At 46.6% G+C, this 24,424-nt stretch overlaps 1 protein-coding gene and 1 pseudogene across 1 annotated transcript in view; both read right to left on the bottom strand.

The window, feature by feature from the left end:
- DIAPH2 (diaphanous related formin 2) overlaps positions 1-24,424 on the bottom strand; it is a 490,290-nt gene that overhangs the window by 40,790 nt on the left and 425,076 nt on the right. Inside the window, exon 21 of the mRNA XM_083160814.1 lies at positions 16,983-17,084. Within this exon, the coding sequence (XP_083016940.1) occupies positions 16,983-17,084 (102 nt within the window). The remainder of the gene's footprint in view (positions 1-16,982; positions 17,085-24,424) is intronic.
- LOC146039740 (5S ribosomal RNA) lies at positions 22,106-22,224 on the bottom strand (annotated as a pseudogene).

Here is a 24,424-nt window from a genome sequence, read left to right as displayed (position 1 = left end):
CCATGACAATCGATGTCGAGGGAGAGTGCACCCCACTACCTACACACACACACAGAGTTCTTAAAGAATGACCGTTCTTTACCGCCGCCGGAGAAGAAGAGAAAGAGGGCAGGGTGGGTGGGGCTTCTTCAGACAGAGGGTTGTCACTATAACTCGTGATCCCTTCCTACCCTGTCTAAAACCCTCCCCCTGCTCTGATAGGCCTTGTGCCCATCCTCATTAACATACATGTGACCAACAGCACTGTGTAACCTGTGAAGAACCCTCAGTGGTTTATGCCCCTTCAGGCTTAATCAGCCCTCTGTGTTTCTTTCATTTTACAAGCTGTGTTGGAAAAAGGACAGGAGCTGATTGATTGGCACTTTATCTCTCTTCACTTTATCTCCCGCGTTTGCTAAATCTCATCATAGGTAGTAAGCTCCACTGGGGCTGGGACTGAATATGAATGAGCAAATATCTCTCTGCAAAGGGGTGTGATATATGGTCCTAACAGTCCGGACACCAGACAGTGGGGCAAGCGCAACAAAGCACCATGCGGGCTCGCTACCTATTTATGTGTGCGCTTTATACAGGGCTGCCATCAGGGCAAGGGTGCCGGATGAGTTACTAACAGTCAGGATTCTGATGTCAGGAGCCCAACAGTCAGAATCCTCACTTACATGGGCCATTTCCACTCGTTTAGGGTCTATCGAGGGCGAATAGAATAGCTGGCGAGCACAGCTCACCACCAAGCTCGCAAGGGTCTTCAATGCGCTCGCCCCCCCCCCCCCCTTTTGGGATTCCGATGTCAGAGAGATGACCGTCGGAATCTCTAATGTCTGTAGGTTATACCATACCTGACTGCCAAGACTTCAGTCCTGGGCCAAGGTAGAAAAGGGGGCCCAGAATCAAGTACAATTTGCCATAAACACAGTTCACATTAGTGAAGTTATGTAGAGTATCGAGGTCAGTGCAGCGTACACCTGAGGTCTCACCAGGCATGCCGAGGGTTCGAGACGGGGCATTGCCTATTGTGTCGCACAATTTGTGCTGGCAGCTTCACTACATACTGTACTGTAAATAATTTGATAAATAGTACATGGGAAATAAACATGGGGGACATGATAATAGGGGGGGGGGGGGGGGGGAATGATAAATAAGAAGGTCCCCTAGATAAAGAAAATAAACACATGGGAGGACATTAATGGATAACCAGGCGAAGAAAAAAAAAAGTGTCTGTAGCCGTAGCAGATTCTAACTATCATTTGTCTTGTGCGGCTCCGAAAATTAAAAAAAGATAACAATAGGACTAGAGGCATGCGTAATAAATACACCGGCAATGTTACCAAACATGCACTGATATGCTGATGGCTATCGGGGCCTTGCGAATTACGTTATGACCGCTGGACTCTTATCTCTGCTCTCAGCTTGACAAATGTTCCCCCAAATTTAAAATCCACTCAATACGAGAAGGGGGCGAAAGAGTAAATTGTAGCCTCGAGGAGAGAATTATTTTAGGAAGAACCGGAAAGAGCAGAGAAGGTCAGAATGTCTCCGAACAGAGCTGTGTTTCACGCAATGTTGACAGTTTAGTTCTGCGGAATAATAAATATATGGAACGAGGTTGATAAATGGAAGATATGTACAGCAGGTAATGAAGCACGTTGCGTCCATGACCATATTCATTGGAAAATCTCATGTGTATAGGCACAACTGTGGAGGCTGTGTATGAGCCAGTTGTAACTGAAAAAGAGAACACAAAATACTACGTTGAACTTTTTTCTTACCTAAAACTACACTACAATATCTGAAAGAGACAGAAATGTAATCAATTCTACACCCGAAACTCAACCTTTCCCTAAGTGACTAACCTTAGCCCTAATTGCTATCCAGTTGAAGGACCCATGGAAAAATGGAGGTAGACCAAGCATTGTCAAATGTATAACGGGTGCGGCCATTTCACCGACTATTTGCACATGCACATTAGCGAAGTCGCTTGGAACAAGGTACATTCGCAGTAGACCGTGCCGCAAAGCCAGGGTCTACTGCACATTGGCACTCTACTCTACTAAAACGCCTGTGGCCAAGCTTAAGAGCTATGGCAAGCCACTACAGTGGGACTTGTCCAATCATTAGGGAGGACATCGTCATACTTCAAAGAGGTCTTTTATAAAGGCGGGGGCATGGGTGTGTCAGGACTCAACCACCGTCTAGTTCTGGGGTAGCCAACTCCAGTCCTCAAGAGCTACCAACAGTTAATGTTTTCCAGATCTACTCTCAGAATCACAAGTGAAGTAATTAGCTCCACCTGTAGATCTTTGAAAATGTGTCAGTGAGTAATGAGTGCACCTTTGCAGCAGCTAGGTTGTCTGGAAAATGTGAACTGTTGGTTGCTCTCAAAGACCATAGTTGGCTACCACTGGTCTAGTTCACCCAAGAATGTGACCCTGCAAGAGTACCATTGTCTAGAGCTTAACAGTAGAGGAAAGAGTGAATAACCCTTACATTCAATTCCTGCAGCCGGACCATAACCCCACCTCTGTCCCAGTCCTTGCAACATTTCACACGTCAGCATTTCAAACAGGTCAACATGCTCAACGTTGCGGTTTCAACAATGCCAACATTAGGACTATATTGGTACGTCGAGTTTCTGTGACATGTGGATCTGATCCCAAGAAAAATATTTTTTTTTTTTTTACGGCCAATCGTCATGGCAGCCTACATAGAGTGACCAACCGTCCCCATTTGGCTGGGACTGTCCTGATTTTAACCTCCTAAATCCTGCGTCCCGGCCAAACCCTTCCCGGGACGTGGAAAGTCCCGTTTTAACTAAAGAAAATTGTTGGTTGGTGACAGGCAGCTCTCCTGCACAGAATTAGACTGGGAGTGTGGGAGGGGAAGCTGTTACGCGGTGTGCGCCGCCGCCTCCCATCTTTGGTTAGTTTGACCGTGTCCCCTCCCACAATCCCAGTAATGCTGTGCAGCAAGCCAGGGCGGGTGCGGTCTGGCAGCATTACTGGGAGCGCGGCGTTAATGACCTGCTGCTGAGCCCCTGGCCTAAGGTGAAGGCGCGGCGGTGACCCGACGACGGCTGCTGGAGCCTGCGAGGCTGCGAGTCGACTCTGACTGCGACTCTGCTGAGTGCTGACTCACTGTCAGTCTGCGACGGTGTGCTGCTGTCTGCTGAGTCTGCCCCCATGCCTGTGTGCGCTGTTTTGTATATGCGGCCGGGTGAGTCTGACTCTGTGAGAGTCTGAGAGATAATAAATAATCATAAAAAGTTCTATATTATTCTCATCTATCCCATTCCCTTGGATTGGGAATGGAAATCCCATTATATACTATATAATGGGATTCCTAATTCCAGGCCTAGCCAGTAGTCCTATACGAAGGGCCTTAGTCACTTAGTACTTCATATCCCCCCAAAAATTCGGAGGGCTGCTGCCCCCTAACCCCGGACTTTCCTGGGGGGGGTTGTCGAGCCTGCAACCCCCTGTCCGGGGTTGGCCCTTTGGAAAGTTGGTCACCCTAAGCATACATTTTAACTGAAATTTGTGGCGTACAGCTAACCGGTGTTATTTTCATCTCCAAGCCCCCTCCACGCGAGAGAAGATGGTGGCTAATTTGATGACACCAGAAAAATGGGAAATAGACCACAACGGAGTCTGCTCCTCAACAAACCTCGTTTGCATTAATTGTAAATTACAGTTATAAGATGCAAACGTTATGCAAAAAAAGGAGCTAACTTTATTAATGGCTTTTTTTTAAATGCATTTTAATGTAAATGTGATTTTCCTAAATTGTTTTTTTTTCTTTAACAGATGAATATTCATGTTGATATGTCACTATTAATGACAAATAATTCAGTTTTAAAGCATTTTATTCTATAAGAATATCACAAATGACCTTCTACTATGTTTAATCACAGCATTTATTACCAAACTAAATGATTCTTTGCTGAGTAGTGGATCTCAAACAATTGTTACAGATACTTCTAGAAAATAAAAATGCATTTTATTATTATTATTAATATTGCGGTTTTGTAAAGGGTTACTGTGACATTAGAGTAGTGTAGGTGTAAGGTCGCATCAGTGTGAGTAGTGCATGTTTGGGGGTATACCAGTGTGAGTAGTACAAGTGGGAGGAGGGGAGGTGTGAGGGTGTACCAGTGTGAGTAGTACAGGTGGGAGTAGGGGAGGTGTGAGGGTGTACCAGCATGAGTAGTACAGGTGGGAGTAGTACAGGTGGGAGTAGGGGAGGTGTGAGGGTGTACCAGCATGAGTAGTACAGGTGGGAGTAGTACAGGTGGGAGTAGGGGAGGTGTGAGGGTGTACAAGTGTGAGTAGTACAGGTGGGTGTAGGGGAGGTGTGAGGGTGTACCATTGTGAGTAGTACAGGTGGGTGTAGGGGAGGTGTGAGGGTGTACCAGTGTGAGTAGTACAGGGGGGAGTAGGGGAGGTGTGAGGGTGTACCAGTGTGAGTAGTACAGGTGGGAGTAGGGGAGGTGTGAGGGTGTACCAGTGGGAGTAGTACAGGTGGAGTAGGGGAGGTGTGAGGATGTACCAGTGTGAGTAGTACAGGTGGGAGTAGGGGAGGTGTGAGGGTGTACCAGTGTGAGTAGTACAGGTGGGAGTAGGGGAGGTGTGAGGGTGTACCAGTGTGAGTAGTACAGGTGGGAGTAGGGGAGGTGTGAGGGTGTACCAGTGTGAGTAGTACAGGGGGGAGTAGGGGAGGTGTGAGGGTGTACCAGTGTGAGTTGTACAGGTGGGAGTAGGGGAGGTGTGAGGCTGTACCAGTGTGAGTAGTACAGGTGGGAGTAGGGGAGGTGTGAGGGTGTACCAGTGTGAGTAGTACAGGTGGGAGTAGGGGAGGTATGAGGGTGTACCAGTGTGAGTAGTACAGGTGGGAGTAGGGGAAGTATGAGGTTGTACCAGTGTGAGTACTACAGGTGGGAGTAGGGGATGTGTGAGGGTGTACCAGTGTGAGTAGTACAGGTGGGAGTAGGGGAGGTGTGAGGGTGTACCAGTGTGAGTAGTACAGGTGGGAATAGGGGAGGTGTGGGGGTGTACCAGTGTGAGTAGTACAGGTGGGAGTAGGGGAGGTGTGAGGATGTACCAGTGTGAGTAATACAGGTGGCAGTAGGGGAGGTGTGAGGGTGTACCAGTGTGAGTAATACAGGTGGGAGTAGGGGAGGTGTGAGGGTGTACCAGTGTGAGTAGTACAGGTGGGAGTAGGGGAGGTGTGAGGGTGTACCAGTGTGAGTAGTACAGGTGGGAGTAGGGGAGGTGTGAGGGTGTACCAGTGTGAGTAGTACAGGTGGGAGTAGGGGAGGTGTGAGGGTGTACCAGTGTGAGTAGTACAGGTGGGAGTAGGGGAGGTGTGAGGGTGTACCAGTGTGAGTAGTACAGGTGGGAGTAGGGGAGGTGTGAGGGTGTACCAGTGTGAGTAGTACAGGTGGGAGAAGGGGAGGTGTGAGGCTGTACCAGTGTGAGTAGTACAGGTGGGAGTAGGGGAGGTGTGAGGGTGTACCAGTGTGAGTAGTACAGGTGGGAGTAGGGGAGGTGTGATGGTGTACCAGTGTGAGTAGTACAGGTGGGAGTAGGGGAGGTGTGAGGGTGTACCAGTGTGAGTAGTACAGGTGGGAGTAGGGGAGGTGTGAGGGTGTACCAGTGTGAGCAGTACAGGTGGGAGTAGGGGAGGTGTGAGGGTGTACCAGTGTGAGTAGTACAGGTGGGAGTAGGGGAGGTGTGAGGGTGTACCAGTGTGAGCAGTACAGGTGGGAGTAGGGGAGGTGTGAGGGTGTACCAGTGTGAGTAGTACAGGTGGGAGTAGGGGAGGTGTGAGGGTGTACCAGTGTGAGTAGTACAGGTGGGAGAAGGGGAGGTGTGAGGCTGTACCAGTGTGAGTAGTACAGGTGGGAGTAGGGGAGGTGTGAGGGTGTACCAGTGTGAGCAGTACAGGTGGGAGTAGGGGAGGTGTGAGGGTGTACCAGTGTGAGTAGTACAGGTGGGGGGGTAGGGGAGGTGTGAGGGTGTACCAGTGTGAGTAGTACAAGTGGGGGTAGGGGAGGTGTGAGGGTGTACCAGTGTGAGTAGTACAGGTGGGGGGGTAGGGGAGGTGTGAGGGTGTACCAGTGTGAGTAGTACAAGTGGGGGTAGGGGAGGTGTGAGGGTGTACTAGTGTGAGCAAAGGTGGGAGTAGGGGGGTACTTGTGTATTTTGGCGGCGCCCGTCGTGGGCATCGTGTGCCTTAACTTTAAGGCACAGGACGCGACGCGATGGACGCGATTTCTCCATAGGCTTCAATGTTAAAATATTTTTAACATTGAAATACTGTCGGTCGCGTCGGACTTGTGCCATTATAATGGCACAAGATCAAATGTAGTTGATAAAGTCCATCTAACATAGAAAACAATGGGAAATGGGCCAATATGGCCCATTTCTCATTGTATATGGCCCCGTCATGTCCAAATATAAATGGCCCCCATTGTCAGCGGCACCCCAGTATTGACGCCAACCCGAAGCGTGGCGAGCGTAGCGAGCCCGCGAGGGGCGGCGGTACGCGTCCTACGACCTTTTCATACCCCTACTATCCACGTCGGCGTTGAGTTGAGAATAGAATAGTGTGGCGAGCGCAGCGAGCCACCGAGCCCGAAGCGTGGCGAGCCCCGCGAGGGGACGCGGATACCTTCACAGGTAAACGCGTCCCTTCGCGGGCTTCACAGGTGTCCGCGTCGCCATGGACACCTGTGAAGCCCGCGAGGGGACGCGTATAGCTGTGAAGGTATCCGCGTCCGCTCGCCACGCTTCGGGCTCGGTGGCTCGCTGCGCTCGCCACACTATTCTATTCTCACTCCACGCCGACGTGGATAGTAGGGGTATGAAAAGGTCGGAGGACGCGCACCGCCGCCCCTCGCGGGCTCACTGCGCTTGCCACGCTTCGGGTTGACGTCAATACTGGGGTGCCGCTCACAATGGGGGGTCAGTTATATTTGGACATGACGGGGACATATACAATGAAAAATGGGCCATATTGGCCCATTTCCCATTTTATTACATGTAAAATGGACTTTATCAAGTCCATCTTATCTTGTGCCATTATAATGGCACAAGACCGACGCGACCGACACGATTTCAATGTTAAAATATTTTAACATTGAAGCCTATGGAGAAATCGGGTCCATCGCGTCGGTCGCGTCGTGTGCCATGTTAATGCACACGACGCGACGCGATGGACGCGATGGACCCGATTTTTCACACACGATGGACGCGATCCTCATCGTGGGCGCCGCCAAAATACACAAGTACCGTAGGGGAGATGTGAGGGTGTACCAGTGTGAGTAGTACAGGTGGGAGTAAGGGAGGTGTGAGGGTGTACCAGTGTGAGTAGTACAGGTGGGAGTAGGGGAGGTGTGAGGGTGTACCAGTGTGAGTAGTACAGGTGGGAGTAGTGGAGGTGGGAGAGTGTACCAGTTTGAGTAGTACAGGTGGGAGTAGGGGAGGTGTGAGGCTGTACCAGTGTGAGTAGTACAGGTGGTGGTAGGGGAGGTGTGAGGGTGTACCAGTGTGGGTAGTATAGGTTGGGGTAGCGGAGGTGTGAGGGTGTACCAGTGTGAGTAGTACAAGTGGGGGTAGGGGATGTGTGAGGGTGTACCAGTGTGAGTAGTACAGGTGGGGGTAGGGGAGGTGTGAGGGTGTACCAGTTTGAGTAGTACAGGTGGGGGTAGGGGATGTGTGAGGGTGTACCAGTGTGAGTAGTACAAGTGGGAGTAGGGGAGGTGTGAGGCTGTACCAGTGTGAGTAGTACAGGTGGGAGTAGGGGAGGTGTGAGGGTGTACCAGTGTGTGAAGTACAGGTGGGAGTAGGGGAGGTGTAAGGGTGTACCAGTGTGAGTAGTACAGGTGGGAGTAGGGGAGGTGTGAGAGTGTACCAGTCTGAGTACTACAGGTGGGAGTAGGGGAGGTGTGAGGGTGTACCAGTGTGAGTAGTACAGGTGGTAGTAGGGGAGGTGTGAGGGTGTACCAGTGTGAGTAGTACAGGTGGTAGTAGGGGAGGTGTGAGGCTATACCAGTGTGAGTTGTACAGGTGGTAGTAGGGGAGGTGTGAGGCTGTACCAGTGTGAGTAGTACAAGTGGGTGTAGGGGATGTGTGAGGGTGTACCAGTGTGAGTAGTACAAGTGGGAGTAGGGGAGGTGTGAGGGTGTACCAGTGTGAGTAGTACAGGTGGGAGTAGGGGATGTGTGAGGGTGTACCAGTGTGAGTACTGCAGGTGGGAGTAGGGGAGGTGTGAGGCTGTACCAGTGTGAGTAGTACAGGTGGTAGTAGGGGAGGTGTGAGGCTATACCAGTGTGATTCGTACAGGTGGAAGTAGGGGAGGTGTGAGGCTGTACCAGTGTGAGTAGTACAGGTGGGTGTAGGGGAGGTGTGAGGGTGTACCAGTGTGAGTAGTACAGATGGGAGTAGGGGATGTGTGAGGGTGTACCAGTGTGAGTAGTACAGGTGGGTGTAGGGGAGGTGTGAGGGTGTACCAGTGTGAGTAGTACAGATGGGAGTAGGGGATGTGTGAGGGTGTACCAGTGTGAGTAGTACAAGTGGGAGTAGGGGAGGTGTGAGGCTGTACCAGTGTGAGTAGTACAGGTGGGTGTAGGGGAGGTGTGAGGGTGTACCAGTGTGAGTAGTACAGATGGGAGTAGGGGAGGTGTGAGGGTGTACCAGTGTGAGTAGTACAGGTAGGAGTAGGGGATATGTGAGGGTGTACCAGTGTGAGTAGTACAGGTGGGAGTAGGGGAGGTGTGAGGGTGTGCCAGTGTGAGTAGTACAGGTGGGAGTAGGGGAGGTGTGAGGGTGTACCAGTGTGAGTAGTACAGGTGGGAGTAGGGGAGGTGTGAAGGTGTACCAGTGTGAGTAGTACAGGTGGGAGTAAGGGATATATGAGGGTGTACCAGTGTGAGTAGTACAGGTGGGAGTAGGTGATGTACAGTATGAGGGTGTACCAGTGTGAGTAGTACAGGTGGGAATAAGGGATATATGAGGGTGTACCAGTGTGAGTAGTACAGGTGGGAGTAGGGGATGTACAGTATGAGGGTGTACCAGTGTGAGTAGTACAGGTGGGAGTAGGGGATGTGTGAGGGTGTACCAGTGTGAGTAGTACAAGTGGGAGTAGGGGAGGTGTGAGGGTGTACCAGTGTGAGCAGTACAGGTGGGAGTAGGGGAGATGTGAGGGTGTACCAGTGTGAGTAGTACAGGTAGGAGTAGGGGAGGTGTGAGGGTGTACCAGTGTGAGTAGTACAGGTAGGAGTAGGGGAGGTGTGAGGGTGTACCAGTGTGAGTAGTACAGGTGGGAGTAGGGGAGGTGTGAGGGTGTATCAGTGTGAGTAGTACAGGTGGGAGTACGGGAGGTGTGAGGGTGTACCAGTGTGAGTAGTACAAGTGGAAGTAGGGTAGGTGTGAGGGTGTACCAGTGTGAGTAGTACAGGTGGTAGTAGGGGAGATGTGAGGGTGTACCAGTGTGAGTAGTACAGGTAGGAGTAGGGGAGGTGTGAGGGTGTACCAGTGTGAGTAGTACAGGTAGGAGTAGGGGAGGTGTGAGGGTGTACCAGTGTGAGTAGTACAGGTGGGAGTAGGGGAGGTGTGAGGGTGTATCAGTGTGAGTAGTACAGGTGGGAGTACGGGAGGTGTGAGGGTGTACCAGTGTGAGTAGTACAAGTGGAAGTAGGGTAGGTGTGAGGGTGTACCAGTGTGAGTAGTACAGGTGGGAGTAGGGGAGGTGTGAGGGTGTACCAGTGTGAGCAGTACAGGTGGGAGTAGGGGAGATGTGAGGGTGTACCAGTGTGAGTAGTACAGGTAGGAGTAGGGGAGGTGTGAGGGTGTACCAGTGTGAGTAGTACAGGTAGGAGTAGGGGAGGTGTGAGGGTGTACCAGTGTGAGTAGTACAGGTGGGAGTAGGGGAGGTGTGAGGCTGTACCAGTGTGAGTAGTACAGGTGGGTGTAGGGGAGGTGTGAGGGTGTACCAGTGTGAGTAGTACAGATGGGAGTAGGGGAGGTGTGAGGGTGTACCAGTGTGAGTAGTACAGGTGGGAGTAAGGGATATATGAGGGTGTACCAGTGGGAGTAGTACAGGTGGGAGTAGGGTAAATGCTGTCTAGTACAGTGTGCATGGTAGTGTCGTATTTATACAACAGGAAATCACAGAAAGTGGTGTCCAGTCTCCCTTAGAGAAATTAAGAATTCACATATCATCTTTTAACCAAAATAAAACATTAAGGATTTTGTACAGTATTTAAGTTTTTGTATTGGCCTACAGCCTTACACAATTGTTTGTGCGCACAGTTTGGGCCAGTGTCACCCGGTATCCCAGTGTTATATAACCCAGTGAGTGTTGAGGCAATGAACATGCAGAATTACTGTTAGATCAGGGTGAGTCCCTACCTACATATCAAGCAAGCTGAAATTCACCTAAGAAATGTAATATGCTCTACCACAAGCAATAACAATATAAGTTCACTGTTCCTAAACGGAGACATCTCTTTTTTAAGCAATGAACAAATATAGATTTTTTTATATAAAACCCAATGGCAGCGGGTAGACCTTAGGTAATATAGGCCCCTACGGAAACCTCGAAGATAAGAGACGCTTCATCCCTTCTAAGAATCTTGTCTGACAAATGTTACAAACGAGTGAAGGAAATAAGAGTTTGCGCACAATTAGAATTGTATTGTCACTCAGCTACTGTACGTTTTGTTACTTATGACTATTAACGGTAACAACTCCCAGGTTGGACAATTACCTCCGTCTCTCCAAGAAACTCATCCATAAAAAGTTATTTAGTTGTAAGAGGCTTTGTTTTTCTAAGGTAACTCTGGTAGGCTGGGGAATTTTACAAAGCCAAGTGAGGTCACCGTGCCTTGCTTATTCCTGGTATTAAAAAAATGCCTCTGTGGGCAAGTTTCCCTTTTGAAATCAAAGTCGTACATCACAACAATCTGGTTATATTGCCATCTGAAATGAAGTTTTAGGAAGTTGGCTGCGAGAGGTGAGATGCTTGAATGCTTAAATGTCGTAGACAACTGAAGTGCCTGTAACCATTTCTTGTTATATTTTTTTCCGGTGGTTTAATCTAAATATTAAAGGTTGAGGATATTCAAGCAATGTTTTTATGGGGTCTCGGGTGGTGCTGAGCAAATTATTATTACTCAGTATGGTTCTTCTGGTTTATTTCCCCCATAGGGGGGTAATTAATGTTCAATTTCGACTGGCCCATTTTCGCTCTACAGTTTCACGACAGACGGAATTCAATGCTCCACCTGTTGAGTGTCGAAAAAGGGCGTGCCGGTGAAAACGACCGTGGAGTGTTGAGATACAGCTGTGATTTCAACAATACATGGCTGTTTCCGACAAAACAAGATCCGACCGGTTTGAAATTCGGCGCGCTGGATCGAATATCACCCATAAACTGTTTATAGTAATTTATTAATTTTATTTAAGCATGATAATCATCTCATTGTACAATATAGATGTAGCCAGGCTCATCGTTTCCACACCAATCCCCACATGAAACTTCCGTGGTGATTGGCATGATCTTGTCTCACAAGTGCATCCAATTCACTCCCGGGATTCATAGAAATTCACTGAGCGGCGATGGTGTTAATAGACTGTGGGTGCAAATTTGGTGCAACAAACAGGCATCAATGAGTGTGATTACATCTGTAGCTTGGGTTTGGAGAGGTACACTATATTGACAACAGTATTTTCAATAAACCTGTTTGTTAATCAATTCAGGTGTTTTAATCTGACCCATTTCCACAGGTGTGTGAAATTTAAGCAGTCTCCATGTGAAAAATTTGTGATCCATAATTGGTCATTCTGAAGAGCTCAGTGACAGAAGTGTGGTGCTGTGATTGGATGGCATCTTTGTTCGTGAAATGTCATCCCTGTTGGTCAACTGCAAGTACGTTTATTAGCAAATGAAAGTTTAGGAACAGCAGCAACTCAGCCACGAAGCGGAAGACCACGCAAAAAACAAAGCGGGGTCAACAACTGCTAAAGTGCGTGGTGTGTAAAAGTCGCCAATGATTTCATAGCTGAAGAGTTCTGAAATTCCACTGGTTTTAACGTAAAAACACAAAAATTGTGTAGCAGGAGCTGAATGCAATGAGTTTCCATGGCGAGCATCTAAATGCAAGCCTCACATCTCCAAGTCCAACAGCACGCATTGGATGTAGTGGTGTAAAGCACAACCACACTGGACTATGGAGCAGTGGAAACGTGGTCTGTGGTGTGACGAATCACACTTCTCTGTTTGGTAGCCAGATGGGGGAGTCTGGATTTGGTGGATGCCAGGAGAATGTTACTGGCCTGACTGCATTATGCCATCAGCAAAGTTTGGTGGAGAATGTATAATTTAAAGTACCATTAAAATGTGTATACAGCGCTATCAGTCAAAAGGGGTTCATTTATGAGTTATAGAACTCATTAATCCATAAAATGCATGTATGATAAATGGTGCCCCAGTAAGTCAGCGCCCAACTGACATTTTTCAAACACATGACAGTTGAGAGATTAACATAAGACTGGTACGCAGAGAGTTACAAGGAGTTTTATAACTCATCGATAAATGAGTCTCTAAATATTTTTTTTGCACATGGGGAATGTAAGACTCATTCACCAGTTTCTGCTGCAAAAATTAGATGTAATCCAAAAATCGCTCTCTAGATATATGTATAAAAGGCTAACTACTCCTCATCTCTGTGATGTGAAGTACCACCAGTGACCACTAGAGTCCACAAGTCACGACTATGGAAAGAGGAGGGGGCCTGGACTGGACAGCCTAGCTGCTAATACTGGGATGTGCTACCTAAGTGATATAGAAAGAGGGAGCTGTGACGATAGAGATTGGAGCTAGGAGTAGATAGGAATTGGGGTGGGGTGGAGTGTTTGTGGCCTAAAAACTGTCACAGCTCAAAATGAAAGTACATTGCAGAAACCGTCACTTTAGCAGGCGTTTAACTAGATGAGCAGAGAACATGTGAAAAAAAAAAAAAGTCAACATTCCGAAATCCTTCAAAAGGCCCATACACACTGGGCGATTTTGAGCTCAAAACACCAAGTTTGAGCGGCTTTCAGCTCAAAGCCACCCAGTGTGTATGGCCCGGAGGTGAACGATGATGCGCGCTCACACATCATCACCGGGAAAGCTGCTCTTCTACTGGTATTACCCCCCCCCCCCCCCCCCCCCCCGCTGACGGCGTCGGGCAGGTGGCAAGCAGCTCTGTGTGTATGCACTGAACGGCTTTCCCCCAAGCGATGACAGCCATCATACACACTGGCCATAATCGTCCAGCTCAAGCTACGTCCAGACAGGAATCTGACCGTTTGGGGCAATAATGACATTTCTCTTACAATGCAGAAAACGTAATAAGCGCAATTTATATAAATTTCCTCTGATAGAGGAAGTTTGCAAAGTACAATGTAAGTTCCGTGACATTTGGAAACATAATAAATGCAATTATTTAGCGGTTAGTTAAATTTATAGTTTACTTATTTATGGTGTTTTTGCTTGTTTTGCACAAAGATCTAAGAACAACTTATTTATTATGTAACAGCGTTTGGCGAATATCCTAACATCCCAATCCAATCTATAGCATAACGAAGTACGCCTTGGTCATTTTATTTTTAATTGGACACTAAAAAAAAATAAAAAGAAGACAAAACGCTCGATTTTGCAAAATGTGATAAACTGCGGCACTTAGGTTTAATTATCCTCTTATTTATTTTTAATCCCCCTGAAAATATGCTCCTTACCACTGAATTGCACTTTTCCTTATTGCTCATTAGGATCCATTCACGTCAATGGCCATCAATGAGCTATAAAGGCCTCAACGCGTCTCTACACCCCAATTTGACTTCAGTGTGTTAATTGCGCCACTTACGCGCTATCAATAGTGAAACCATTTTGTGGAGGTAATTTAATAATCTCCCAAGTAGTTGCTTTATTCTCCTGCCATAACGCGCCATTTATTCATATATCGAGATCTGCCACCTGGCGTTCCTGAACCCTCCCGCACCGGTAATGGAGCGATGCTTTCGCGGGACAAAAAGAAGAATTTCTAAATACATCAAGTACAGATCTTTCAGGGCAACACGTTTAATAATATACATTAACAATATACTCCAGAATCGACAGTGTTTTAGTAACCCAATAGTAACCCAAAAACTATCCGCCTGATGTCAGCAAAAGTTCCCCTTCCCTTTTCTGGATACTCATGTGCTGCAATAGCACACATGGGGGAGGGGGGGGGGGGTGTACCCAGAAACCCACCCTGACAGAAGAGAGAAAGCTAGCATGATATTACAAAGTCAGTACAGGTTGAGTATCCCGTATCCGAATATCCCCTATCCAAATTATTCCGAAAACCATACATTCCAGAAAGTGAATTTTTTTATTTTTATTTTTTGCTAAAAACTCACTGGGGGCATTTGTAACAGCACTACTGAGGACATGATATGTAACAGCACTACTGAGGACATGATATGTAACAGCACTACTTAGGACATGATATGTAACTGGCACTACTGAGGACATGATATGTAACTGGCACTACTGAGGACATGATATGTAACAGCACTACTGAGGACATGATATGTAACTGGCACTACTGAGGACATGATATGTAACAGTACTACTAAGGACATGATATGTAACAGCACTACTGAGGACATGATATGTAACAGCACTACTGAGGACATGATATGTAACTGGCACTACCGAGGACATGATATGTAACTGGCACTACTGAGGACATGATATGTAACAGCACTACTGAGGACATGATATGTAACTGGCACTACTGAGGACATGATATGTAACTGGCACTACTGAGGACATGATATGTATCTGGCACTACTGGGGACATGATATGTAACTGGCACTACTGAGGACATGATATGTAACTGGCACTACTGAGGACATGATATGTAACAGCACTACTGAGGACATGATATGTAACTGGCACTACTGAGGACATGATATGTAACTGACACTACTGAGGACATGATATGTAACTGGCACTACTGAGGACATGATATGTAACTGGCACTACTGAGGACATGATATGTAACAGCACTACTGAGGACATGATATGTAACTGGCACTACTGAGGACATGATATGTAACTGACACTATGTATGGGCAAGAAAGTTATTGCTTGGCATTCAAATGCAATATCTGCGATAGTACACAAATTTTGTTTCATGTTTTGAAACCTTGTTTTTTGAACAAATAAAATATATTTGTGTGCATTTCATGTGTTTGATGTGTTTATACAGCATACATGCAAGATACCTCAAAATACATCATTGAAATATTAAAATATTCCGAAATACAGAATAATCCGTTCTCCAAAATTCTCCTGGTCCCGAGCATTTTGAATACGGGATACTCAACCTGTATGACTAGATTCTAGTATTCTAGAATCTCAGGGCAAGTCCTGAAGATATTTAGGGCAGGCTGTGTTGGGCAAGGCATGGGTGGCCCACAGGGAGATTACAGTGGTATGGGACTATGCTTAGCAGAGTGGGTAATACATCACAATGACTTAGCTAGCCAGTTAATGCTCTGTGCCCCTTGATAAAGACATAATAGTTACTGCTATTCCATGCTTGAGAATGTTCCAGATTAAGGGGGGGGGGGGGGTATTCAGTCCCGGAAAAAAAAAAATTGGCAGGTGAATAATCAACAATTTCCACCAACGTTTAGGTCGAATTTGACTTGCCCTATTCAATCCCCGTGCTGATTTTACACATGGGTGAAAAATCTAGCATCAGCAAAAACCGCGTGGATCGGCGAATTTGCTACAAATCTATGTGGCTGTGGCAAATTTGCAGCTGTGTTCGCCTGCTTTTGCCCATGATAATTCGCCCTCCCAAAAAAAAGTGAAATGGCATGGGCAAAAATGTAGCAAAAAAACTGCAAAAAAATGCCCTTGATTGAATACGTAGGCAAATATTTTGCAGTTTTTTCCCGCCTGGTGAAAAATTTGCCCGGGATTGAATACCTCCTAATTACAGCGTTGCACTGTAGACACTACACCATAGTCCCGTGCAGCATAATGTACAATATGGATATTTTCAAGTGTACAGTGTGGAACCTGATCCCTAGAGGAGGGGTTGGGCCTTCAGACAGTGCGGCCCATGGGTGATTTCCCCTGTACCCCTGTGGACTAGTCCAAACCTGGAACCAGTTACAACCCAAGGCAGGTTGGTGAGCAGGAGGTCCAACCAGAATCCGCAATCACGGGGAATGTACCAGTAGTAGAACCGAGTGGGGGGCACAGGTACCGTACAACGCATTGGACTATGCCTATGTCAGGCCACTAACAATAGTGCTGCATCTGCGGATGGGGCTCCGCAATTCCCTACATGGCCTTGCCCTCATTTATACCCACTCCTTGCATTTCTAATGCCTGGGAATAGTATAGAGTCCTTTACGGTAGTAGATAAATATGATTATGTAGGTATTTGAACACTATGTGAAACGTGGCACTAGGACCAGAATCACTGGACCCCATCCCATATTCTGTAAAGGTTCCATCAACGTACTGCTCCACCCTTGGCTGTTTTTCAAAAAGCCTGCTCTCCTATATCGCCCAGGCTTATTGGCAGACAAACCACAATTGTTACCATGGCATTTCCTCCTGAGGCTTCTATGACAAGCCGACTGACCAGTGATGAACGCGCGCAATCTCCCATCGCTCCCTAAACTCAATAAATAAGGCGGTTGTGTTTTTTCTTCTTCTCCCTTTCAGAATGATCCCTGTGTTGTGTTCTGGGTCTGGCTGGTCTCTGATAAATAATATTACCTAGAGGCACCGGGCCAGTTTTCACACGCCGCAATGTAAGTAGTTACTATAATTGGAAAATCAATACGCAATTGAAATGTCTTTCTTTTTATTCCGTCTGACAGATGACAAACAATGGCTGAATTATTGGCCTGATTTCAGTACATACCACAACGCCAAATTGCTCCGGCTCGCACAGGTCTTCGTACTCGCTCTTCAGCTGCGACAACAAATTCAGCTCCTTCTGCTCAGGCAGATTCTTTATCAGGTTCTGCAACACAAAGTGGTTTCGGGATTACTGGCTGTTGTTTAAGACCCGGGGAATTCCTTAGGTTGACCTAAAGCCAATTACACCTAATAAATACAATTTATTTCAACTTCTGATGCACCACAAATTACTGATAAATCCAGCTGTACAGGCATAGAACTATTGATTATAGAAGCAGTAAGCGATATTCTGGATTAAATTCATCCAAATCCTCCAATCAATAGCTTCTGTCTATATCATTGCGTTTAACAAATGGACAAGCGGGAAATAAATGACTTTGACAAAACTAAATGTTAAGTAACAACAGTGACAGCAAGCATCTAATAAGGAGTATACTGCTACTGTAATAATAATAATAATAATAATTATAATAATAATAACAACAAATAATGATAATAATAAACGGTACTTATATATGTTAGTTGGGAGTCCACTATAGTTAGTACGCTCCTACTCCCACTATCCATGAAGGCATGGAGTTGATTTTATATAGTGTGGCGAGCGTATCGAGCCCCGCGAGTGGACGCGTAAAACTAAGCAAATAGCTTAGTGGGTGCCCAACTAACATATACGTACCTAATTAACACTAACAACAATAACACTAATAACAAAATTTAAATAATACTAACACTAATAAAATAATACATAATAATAATAGTAATAATCACTAATAACAATAACAAAAAAGAAAATACCACAAATAATAATCAGAATAATAAACACTAACAATAATAAGTAAAATAATAATGGCAGTAATAGTGTGTACACACGGTTAGATACTGTGGCCGCCGATATGGATTCAAAGGGACCCAGCGGGGTGACAGCATCCGCTGGCAGAGAGGAAGGGGCAACGTGTGCGGGGGGAGGGGGCCATGCTGCACAGTCTATTTCTACTATCGAATCTGACACCATGGGGGCGCGTATCAGGATCGGATGCAGCCAAACACGGTGAGATTTTGACTATAGAGATGGAGCCCCTCTCATTCAATACCGGCGCTCCCCAGAATGTCCCCGCTGTCGAGCGCTGAGGGACTTCATTAGACTGGTCTCACATGCATGAGTGTCCCAGTTACTACTACTACTACTACCAATCACTGCTGGGTGATTTCGCAGAGCCCAGTGATCAGATAGTCACCGCCCACACAGAGCCCTGTGATCAGATAGTCACCGCCCACACAGAGCCCTGTGATCAGATAGTCACCGCCCACACAGAGCCCTGTGATCAGATAGTCACCGCCCACACAGAGCCCTGTGATCAGATAGTCACTGCCCACACAGAGCCCTGTGATCAGATAGTCACCGCCCACACAGAGCCCTGTGATCAGATAGTCACCGCCCACACAGAGCCCTGTGATCAGATAGTCACCGCCCACACAGAGCCCTGTGATCAGATAGTCACCACCCACACAGAGCCCTGTGATCAGATAGTCACCGCCCACACAGAGACCTGTGATCAGATAGTCACCGCCCACACAGCAGGGAAACCCAAATTGTGAAAATCATGCCAAACCCATTCACAATCGCTCACCATCAAATGATTTTCCCAGTGTGCGCAGTCTGTGCGTAACCCTGCCTGTGCGATAGAATCAGGCACATTGATACCATTGCTGATGTCACAGACCCTCCCTGAAAATGATTGGACACCCCTGCATTTTCCTGACACACCCATAAAAAGGTCGGGAGACCCTCACAAATGGCGGCTTCCTGTCAATCACCTTGCACATGGCTTGAAATCAGTGTAATCCCTGTTTTTGCGCACTATGACCCCTAAGCATCCTCCCAACTTTACAGACAACGCAGGAAGGATGATCTTGCGCGCCTGAACTTCTGGGGGTGTGGCCTGGCCGTGAAGCTGACCACTACCAGCCTGTCTCAGTCGAAGATTAGTGGCAGCACCAGTCCTACTTTTCTCAGATGGAAAGTATCCTGCGATGTTCCGGGATTTACGTATGGATCTGCGAATGTATCGCTATTTGCGATGCATTTTGCAATTTTGCACGGGGGATTTTCTGGGAGGCGTATTCTACGTGCAATCAATGCTGAATTAGGCCCATGGAGCGTATCGTTGTCCCAGAGCTTATTTTGCTTTGAACTCCTTTTTCGATTCATGGGGATAATTCAGACCTGATCACACAGCTGCTGATTCACAGCGGCCAGCGCTCAGGTAGATACTGCCCTGTCATACTGAAATTCCACTTTGCAGGATAACGCGTGCGCTGTGTGGATGAATGTGTACGGCTGAAACATCTATTCACAGCCCTGCGTATATATCCAATACCCTTCGTAACAAGGTCACCATCAAATGATAATTCCAGTGGGCACCAGTCATCGCAGGCTCGGAGTATTCCGGGTGTTACTCGGTGGCTGCAATGGAAACAGGCATATCGGCCTGGACGTCACACACTTGCCCCTAAAATGCTCAGGAACTAGTGGAGGTTTTTACCTATGAGCTGCAGCCCCCCCCCCCCCAGGTAAAATCTGCAACTGTGTGAAGCAAGATGCTGTCTGTTAGATAGGGATTGCCATCGTTGCCATTGCCATCGATGGTTGCCATTGATGGCAATTCTGCAACTGGGCATCGATGTTGCTAAACAATGCTATGGATGACCATCAATATTTTTACATATGGATGGTCATCCATTGTGTTTGATTGATTGGCCTATGGGCCAATAAAAACACGGGGGCGGGGCTTCGCGGGTGTCGGGGGCGGAGCTATGCTCTGTGTCCCGGCACTTTGGAAAAAAAATAAAATAAAGCATAACATCGCTTTGCTGTTCCATCGATGGAGGGAAACCAGCAGGTTCTCCTCCATCGATGGCTAAAGTATTCGACATTGGCCATGAACCATTGATGATGTAGAATCATCAATGGTCGATGACCATCCCTACTGTGAGACTGCACTGGCTTCACTGTGACTGGCAGTGGCTTCCTATTGGAAGTCTGACCTGCCAGTCACCCAAGGCAGTCCCATTGGGAGGTGTTCCCTCCCTCCAGGATGCCTCTCTATGCGCAGCTGTGAGGCAGCCTCTAAAAATGTGTTCTGCGCATGCGCCGGATCCAGGACTGTCCATACGATTCTATGGGTCTGCTCCCAAAGCAGCCCCATTGAGGCTGGGGCCAGAACATGCGCTGTACCAAACAGGCTAATGCGCATGTACCGTCCTGCGACGGTGGTCGGGACATGCAGGTGGCTGCGGTGGGGACCTGCGGAGACCAGCAGCAGAGGCACCGGAGGGGGGTTGGCATCACGGCAGCCCCTCTCCTCCGCCAAGGTAAGAGCCGCCACGGTCAGGCACTCCTGCGTTTTCCCTGACGCTCCCAGCGTATTCAATGAAACCTCCGGGTTACCACCCATAGATGCCTACTTTCTGTCAATCACCTTGCATCCGGCAAGCGATCAAAAAAAGGGGTAGGCTTTCATGATGCGTACAACTAGTCTGCTGTTCAATTTCACTTACACTTGCTATATACTGTAGCCTGAATTACCCCCCATATCTCTAATATTGTCCATAGTCAGTTTGTTGAGAGCACTGGGACCTGTGACATCACAGAGAACGCAGCTTATCAGCGGAGTGATGAGTACTGGTCTGACAATGAAATGATATGTGCAGGTGGTCTATGCAGATCCCCCTCCTGTGTATTGAACTCACTGACCCTACCAGTGCCAGAGAGGCCCAAGGAAACCGTTCTCCTGCTCAAATTCTTAATATAATATCAGTCATGTATCCACCAGCTCACCAAGTACACGGTTTAATAATGTATTGTTGTTTCAAGTAAATATAAAATATGATTTACCAGTTATTTAATGCATCAGCCGCCTCTAACCCTGCGTACGATGTGCTTTAGCCTACGGCAGTAAAAGCTGGCATGACTAACGCTCAGGTTCAGAGGGATGACGAGAGGAGGCTTCCGTCAACATCAATTACACCCTTGTAGGAAAGGCTCCAAACCTTCTATAAAGCATAACACACACGGCGGCCGGTGGCTGTGTATCCGCACGGCCATTACACTGACAGGAACATCACCTGTCCCCACATCATCGGCATGGTCCCAGGATATATCACCGCGTGCTGGGAGGCCCCTACACTGTCCCCGCTGACCACACTCTTATTCTGAATGCTGGAAAGTCAGTCGTAGTTGTCCGGATGGTTTCAAGAGACACAGGAGTCTACTTGCTGAGCCGTGGAGAGCGATAACGTGTTAGAGATAAACTACCAGCCAACCAGCTTCTGTCATTTTAAAAAAAAGTCTATAACAGGATAGTTTGGAGCTTATTGGCTGCTACTTTGTCTCTCCCCAAGGCTTAGAAAATAGAACCCACAGACACCAACATAATAAAAATAACTTCAGCCATAACATTAAAACCTTCTGCTAATATTCTGTAGGTCCCTCTCGTGCTGACAAAACCGCTCTGACCCATCCAGGCATGGACTCCACAAGACCTCGGAAGGAGTCCTTTGGTATCTGGCACCAAGATGAGAGCCTGTAAGTCCTGTAAGTAGTGAGGTGGAGGCTCCATGGCTCAGATTACTTTTCCAGCACATCCCAAAGATGCTCAATTGGATTAAGATCTGGGGACGAGCCAGCACCTTGAGGTCTTTGTCATGTATCTAACTGCATCCCATCAGGACTGTCTTGTAATTTTGTGGGACTGCCATGCTATGGAATTCTATCCTTATGTATCCCTCCTATTATCCCTATAGATTGTAAGCTTGCGAGCAGGGCCCTCCACCCTCCATGGCGCTTTGTATCTGCCCAGTTTGTTTAATCACTATTGTTTCCAATTGTAAAGCGCAACAGAATATGCTGCAATACTGTATAAAAGAAACTGTAAATAATAATAATAATGTTCCTCAAACCATTCATGATCAAATATGGGAGTTGACCATAAAATAGAAAAATGTGGATCTCCACAGCGCTATCTCCCGGATCTCATCAGTCTCCCTTATTGCAAGTATAAATATTTCCGAAACTTCCAGACGGATAGGGCTTTGGTCCCAATTAAAAGAGTCCTTAAACACCTGTACCTGCAACACCTGGTGTTCCCATGTGGACTCCCATCCAAGTACTAACCAGGCCCAACACTGCTTAGCTGCCAAGATCAGACGAGATTGTGCCTATCCAGTGTGGTATGGCCGTAGGTTTGACTAGGTGAGTCACTCTGGGATTTGAAGTGTGAAATTTGAGCTCCAGATTGTGTTAACTTAGAGAACTGTTTTATCTTCTTTTCTCTGTTCACGGCTGGAGAATCACAGGGCTGCATGTGACAGGGGCAGTGACATGATGTGAGGAGGGGAATGGGGGCAGCAGGAAGCCACAGGATGGTATTATATAGTGGAATGAGCAGGATCCCCAGCAGCACAGAGTATATCAGTCTCAATTATTGGAATATTCATTGTTTCCCGATATTTCCAATCGATGGAAAGATCATCCATTTTTGCGCAAATCACAAACTAAGCGTCCTTTTCCGTGGATGCAGATTTAGCTTTTCAAAGAGCTGAATCTGATATTGAATACCCCCCTATGTGGGAATCTTGGGTGCTAAATGTACCTCTGTACAAAACAACTTCTTACCGGGGTGTGCTAGGGGGTCATATAAAGCCTTCATTACAGAGACAATTCTATATAATCGTACACCGATTGTTCCCTCTAGCTATTATATAGCATTACTCAGCTCCAGAATATACTGTAAGTATTCATTATAAAAGACCAAACTCAGTTTAACAATTTTGCTATTTAACCTTAATAAGCCTGAATGTTTTATGAAGAGAAGGGCACTTTATAATATGCTGATCGTCAGCACTAAGGTGCATTAAGGAACTATTTCAGAAACACAAACCATTAAAATTTTGGCAATTATTTTACAACATTCCTAAAAACTTTATTTTCTTTAAATGTTAATTGCGATCTTAAAGGTTAGTTAAGTGAGGGAGCTGATCCGGGATGCCCTTTTCCTTCTTGCCAAACGGTAACCTTTCTTTTATGCTTCCAAACCTGGGACATTAACCCTGTGAGGAAAGAGGAGCCAGGGACCGAGGAACAAGGTGTAAAACGTAACCTTAGAACAGCCATCAAAATAAAGGCGGCACTTACTCATAATGCCAAAGCTGGAAGTGTCACCAGCGGTATAAACCTGCACGCTTGGCTGAACTATTGATGTAATACATAACATCTATATATACAGAAAAACGATTTGAAATATTTGCTAGGGTCAGGCGCTTTACATGTAATAAATAAAATCATAGGGTCATATGTGGATAGAAAGGTCAACATTGACATTGACAAAAAATCAGCCTGAAAAAGGTAGACACAAGTTTTGTTTTGTTTTTTGGACCCCCAAATAGTGTTTTGCGATTCGGTCGCCCTGCTTTGGGCACTTTACATTTTCCACATAGGAATCCTCGTGGATGTTAACGTATGAAAAAGTCCAATCACTGTGGAAAAAGGTGAAAAATTTACAATGACCTTTTGTCAATACCGATCGTTTGAATGTAGACCTAGAGAGTGTAGACCGATCAATCCGGATACCCCCTGGGGTGCCACGGCGCTGTAGCAGAGGTGCCTTGGATTGGTGTTTCAGGACCAAATTAATTTATTTAGGGTCAAAGTGATGGGATCCAGTTGATAGGTCGAAGTGTCTGGTGACAGGCCATTGTTAGGCAACAGGCCATAGGTGGACACAAGAAAAAAATTGACACGCAATCAATAGTCGATACGGGAAAGGTCGACATGTTGTTCATGATATTTTTTTTAACAGACTTATTACTTCACGAACCATGGCACCAGAGAGTGAGATTAATAACAGTATGACCAAAACATGGCGTCGCAGCGTGCCATATGAGGGAACACATTACACTAATTACACTAATACAGTGTCCATGTTGACACACATCGACATTAAAAAACAAAACTATGAAAGCTCGTGTCGTCAGGTAGGCAAAATTTACTCAATTTAATTTTTTTTTTTTTCCAAATTTAGCACAACATTTTTCCCTTGGGATGTTGTGAAAAAAATGCAGTTAATTTAGGGCTCCATACATCAGGAAAGCTCCATACGTTGTCACTTTATTGAATGTAAAATCTACAGTATTCATATGCATTCACCGATTGCCACGAAAGTCCCACAATGTCTTAATTAACCAGCTGTCCATTTTTTTTTAAATATAGAAATGACCTCTCTCATGAAATAAACATTCTAAAACTAAAGAGGTCACTGAACAGTGATCCATTCTCTGGATGGGGCTGAAGAGACACTTGTGGGGGCTGGGGCTAGTGAAACACTTGTTGGAGATGAAGCTGGATAGACATTTGTGGGGATGGAGCTAGTAAAACACTTGTGGGAG

This window comes from Crinia signifera, chromosome 9 (assembly GCF_055691185.1).
Source record: "Crinia signifera chromosome 9, ASM5569118v1, whole genome shotgun sequence".
Lineage (NCBI taxonomy): Eukaryota > Metazoa > Chordata > Amphibia > Anura > Myobatrachidae > Crinia > Crinia signifera.
Note: the sequence above shows the minus strand (reverse complement) of the source record. Positions and strands in the feature narration are given on the sequence as shown.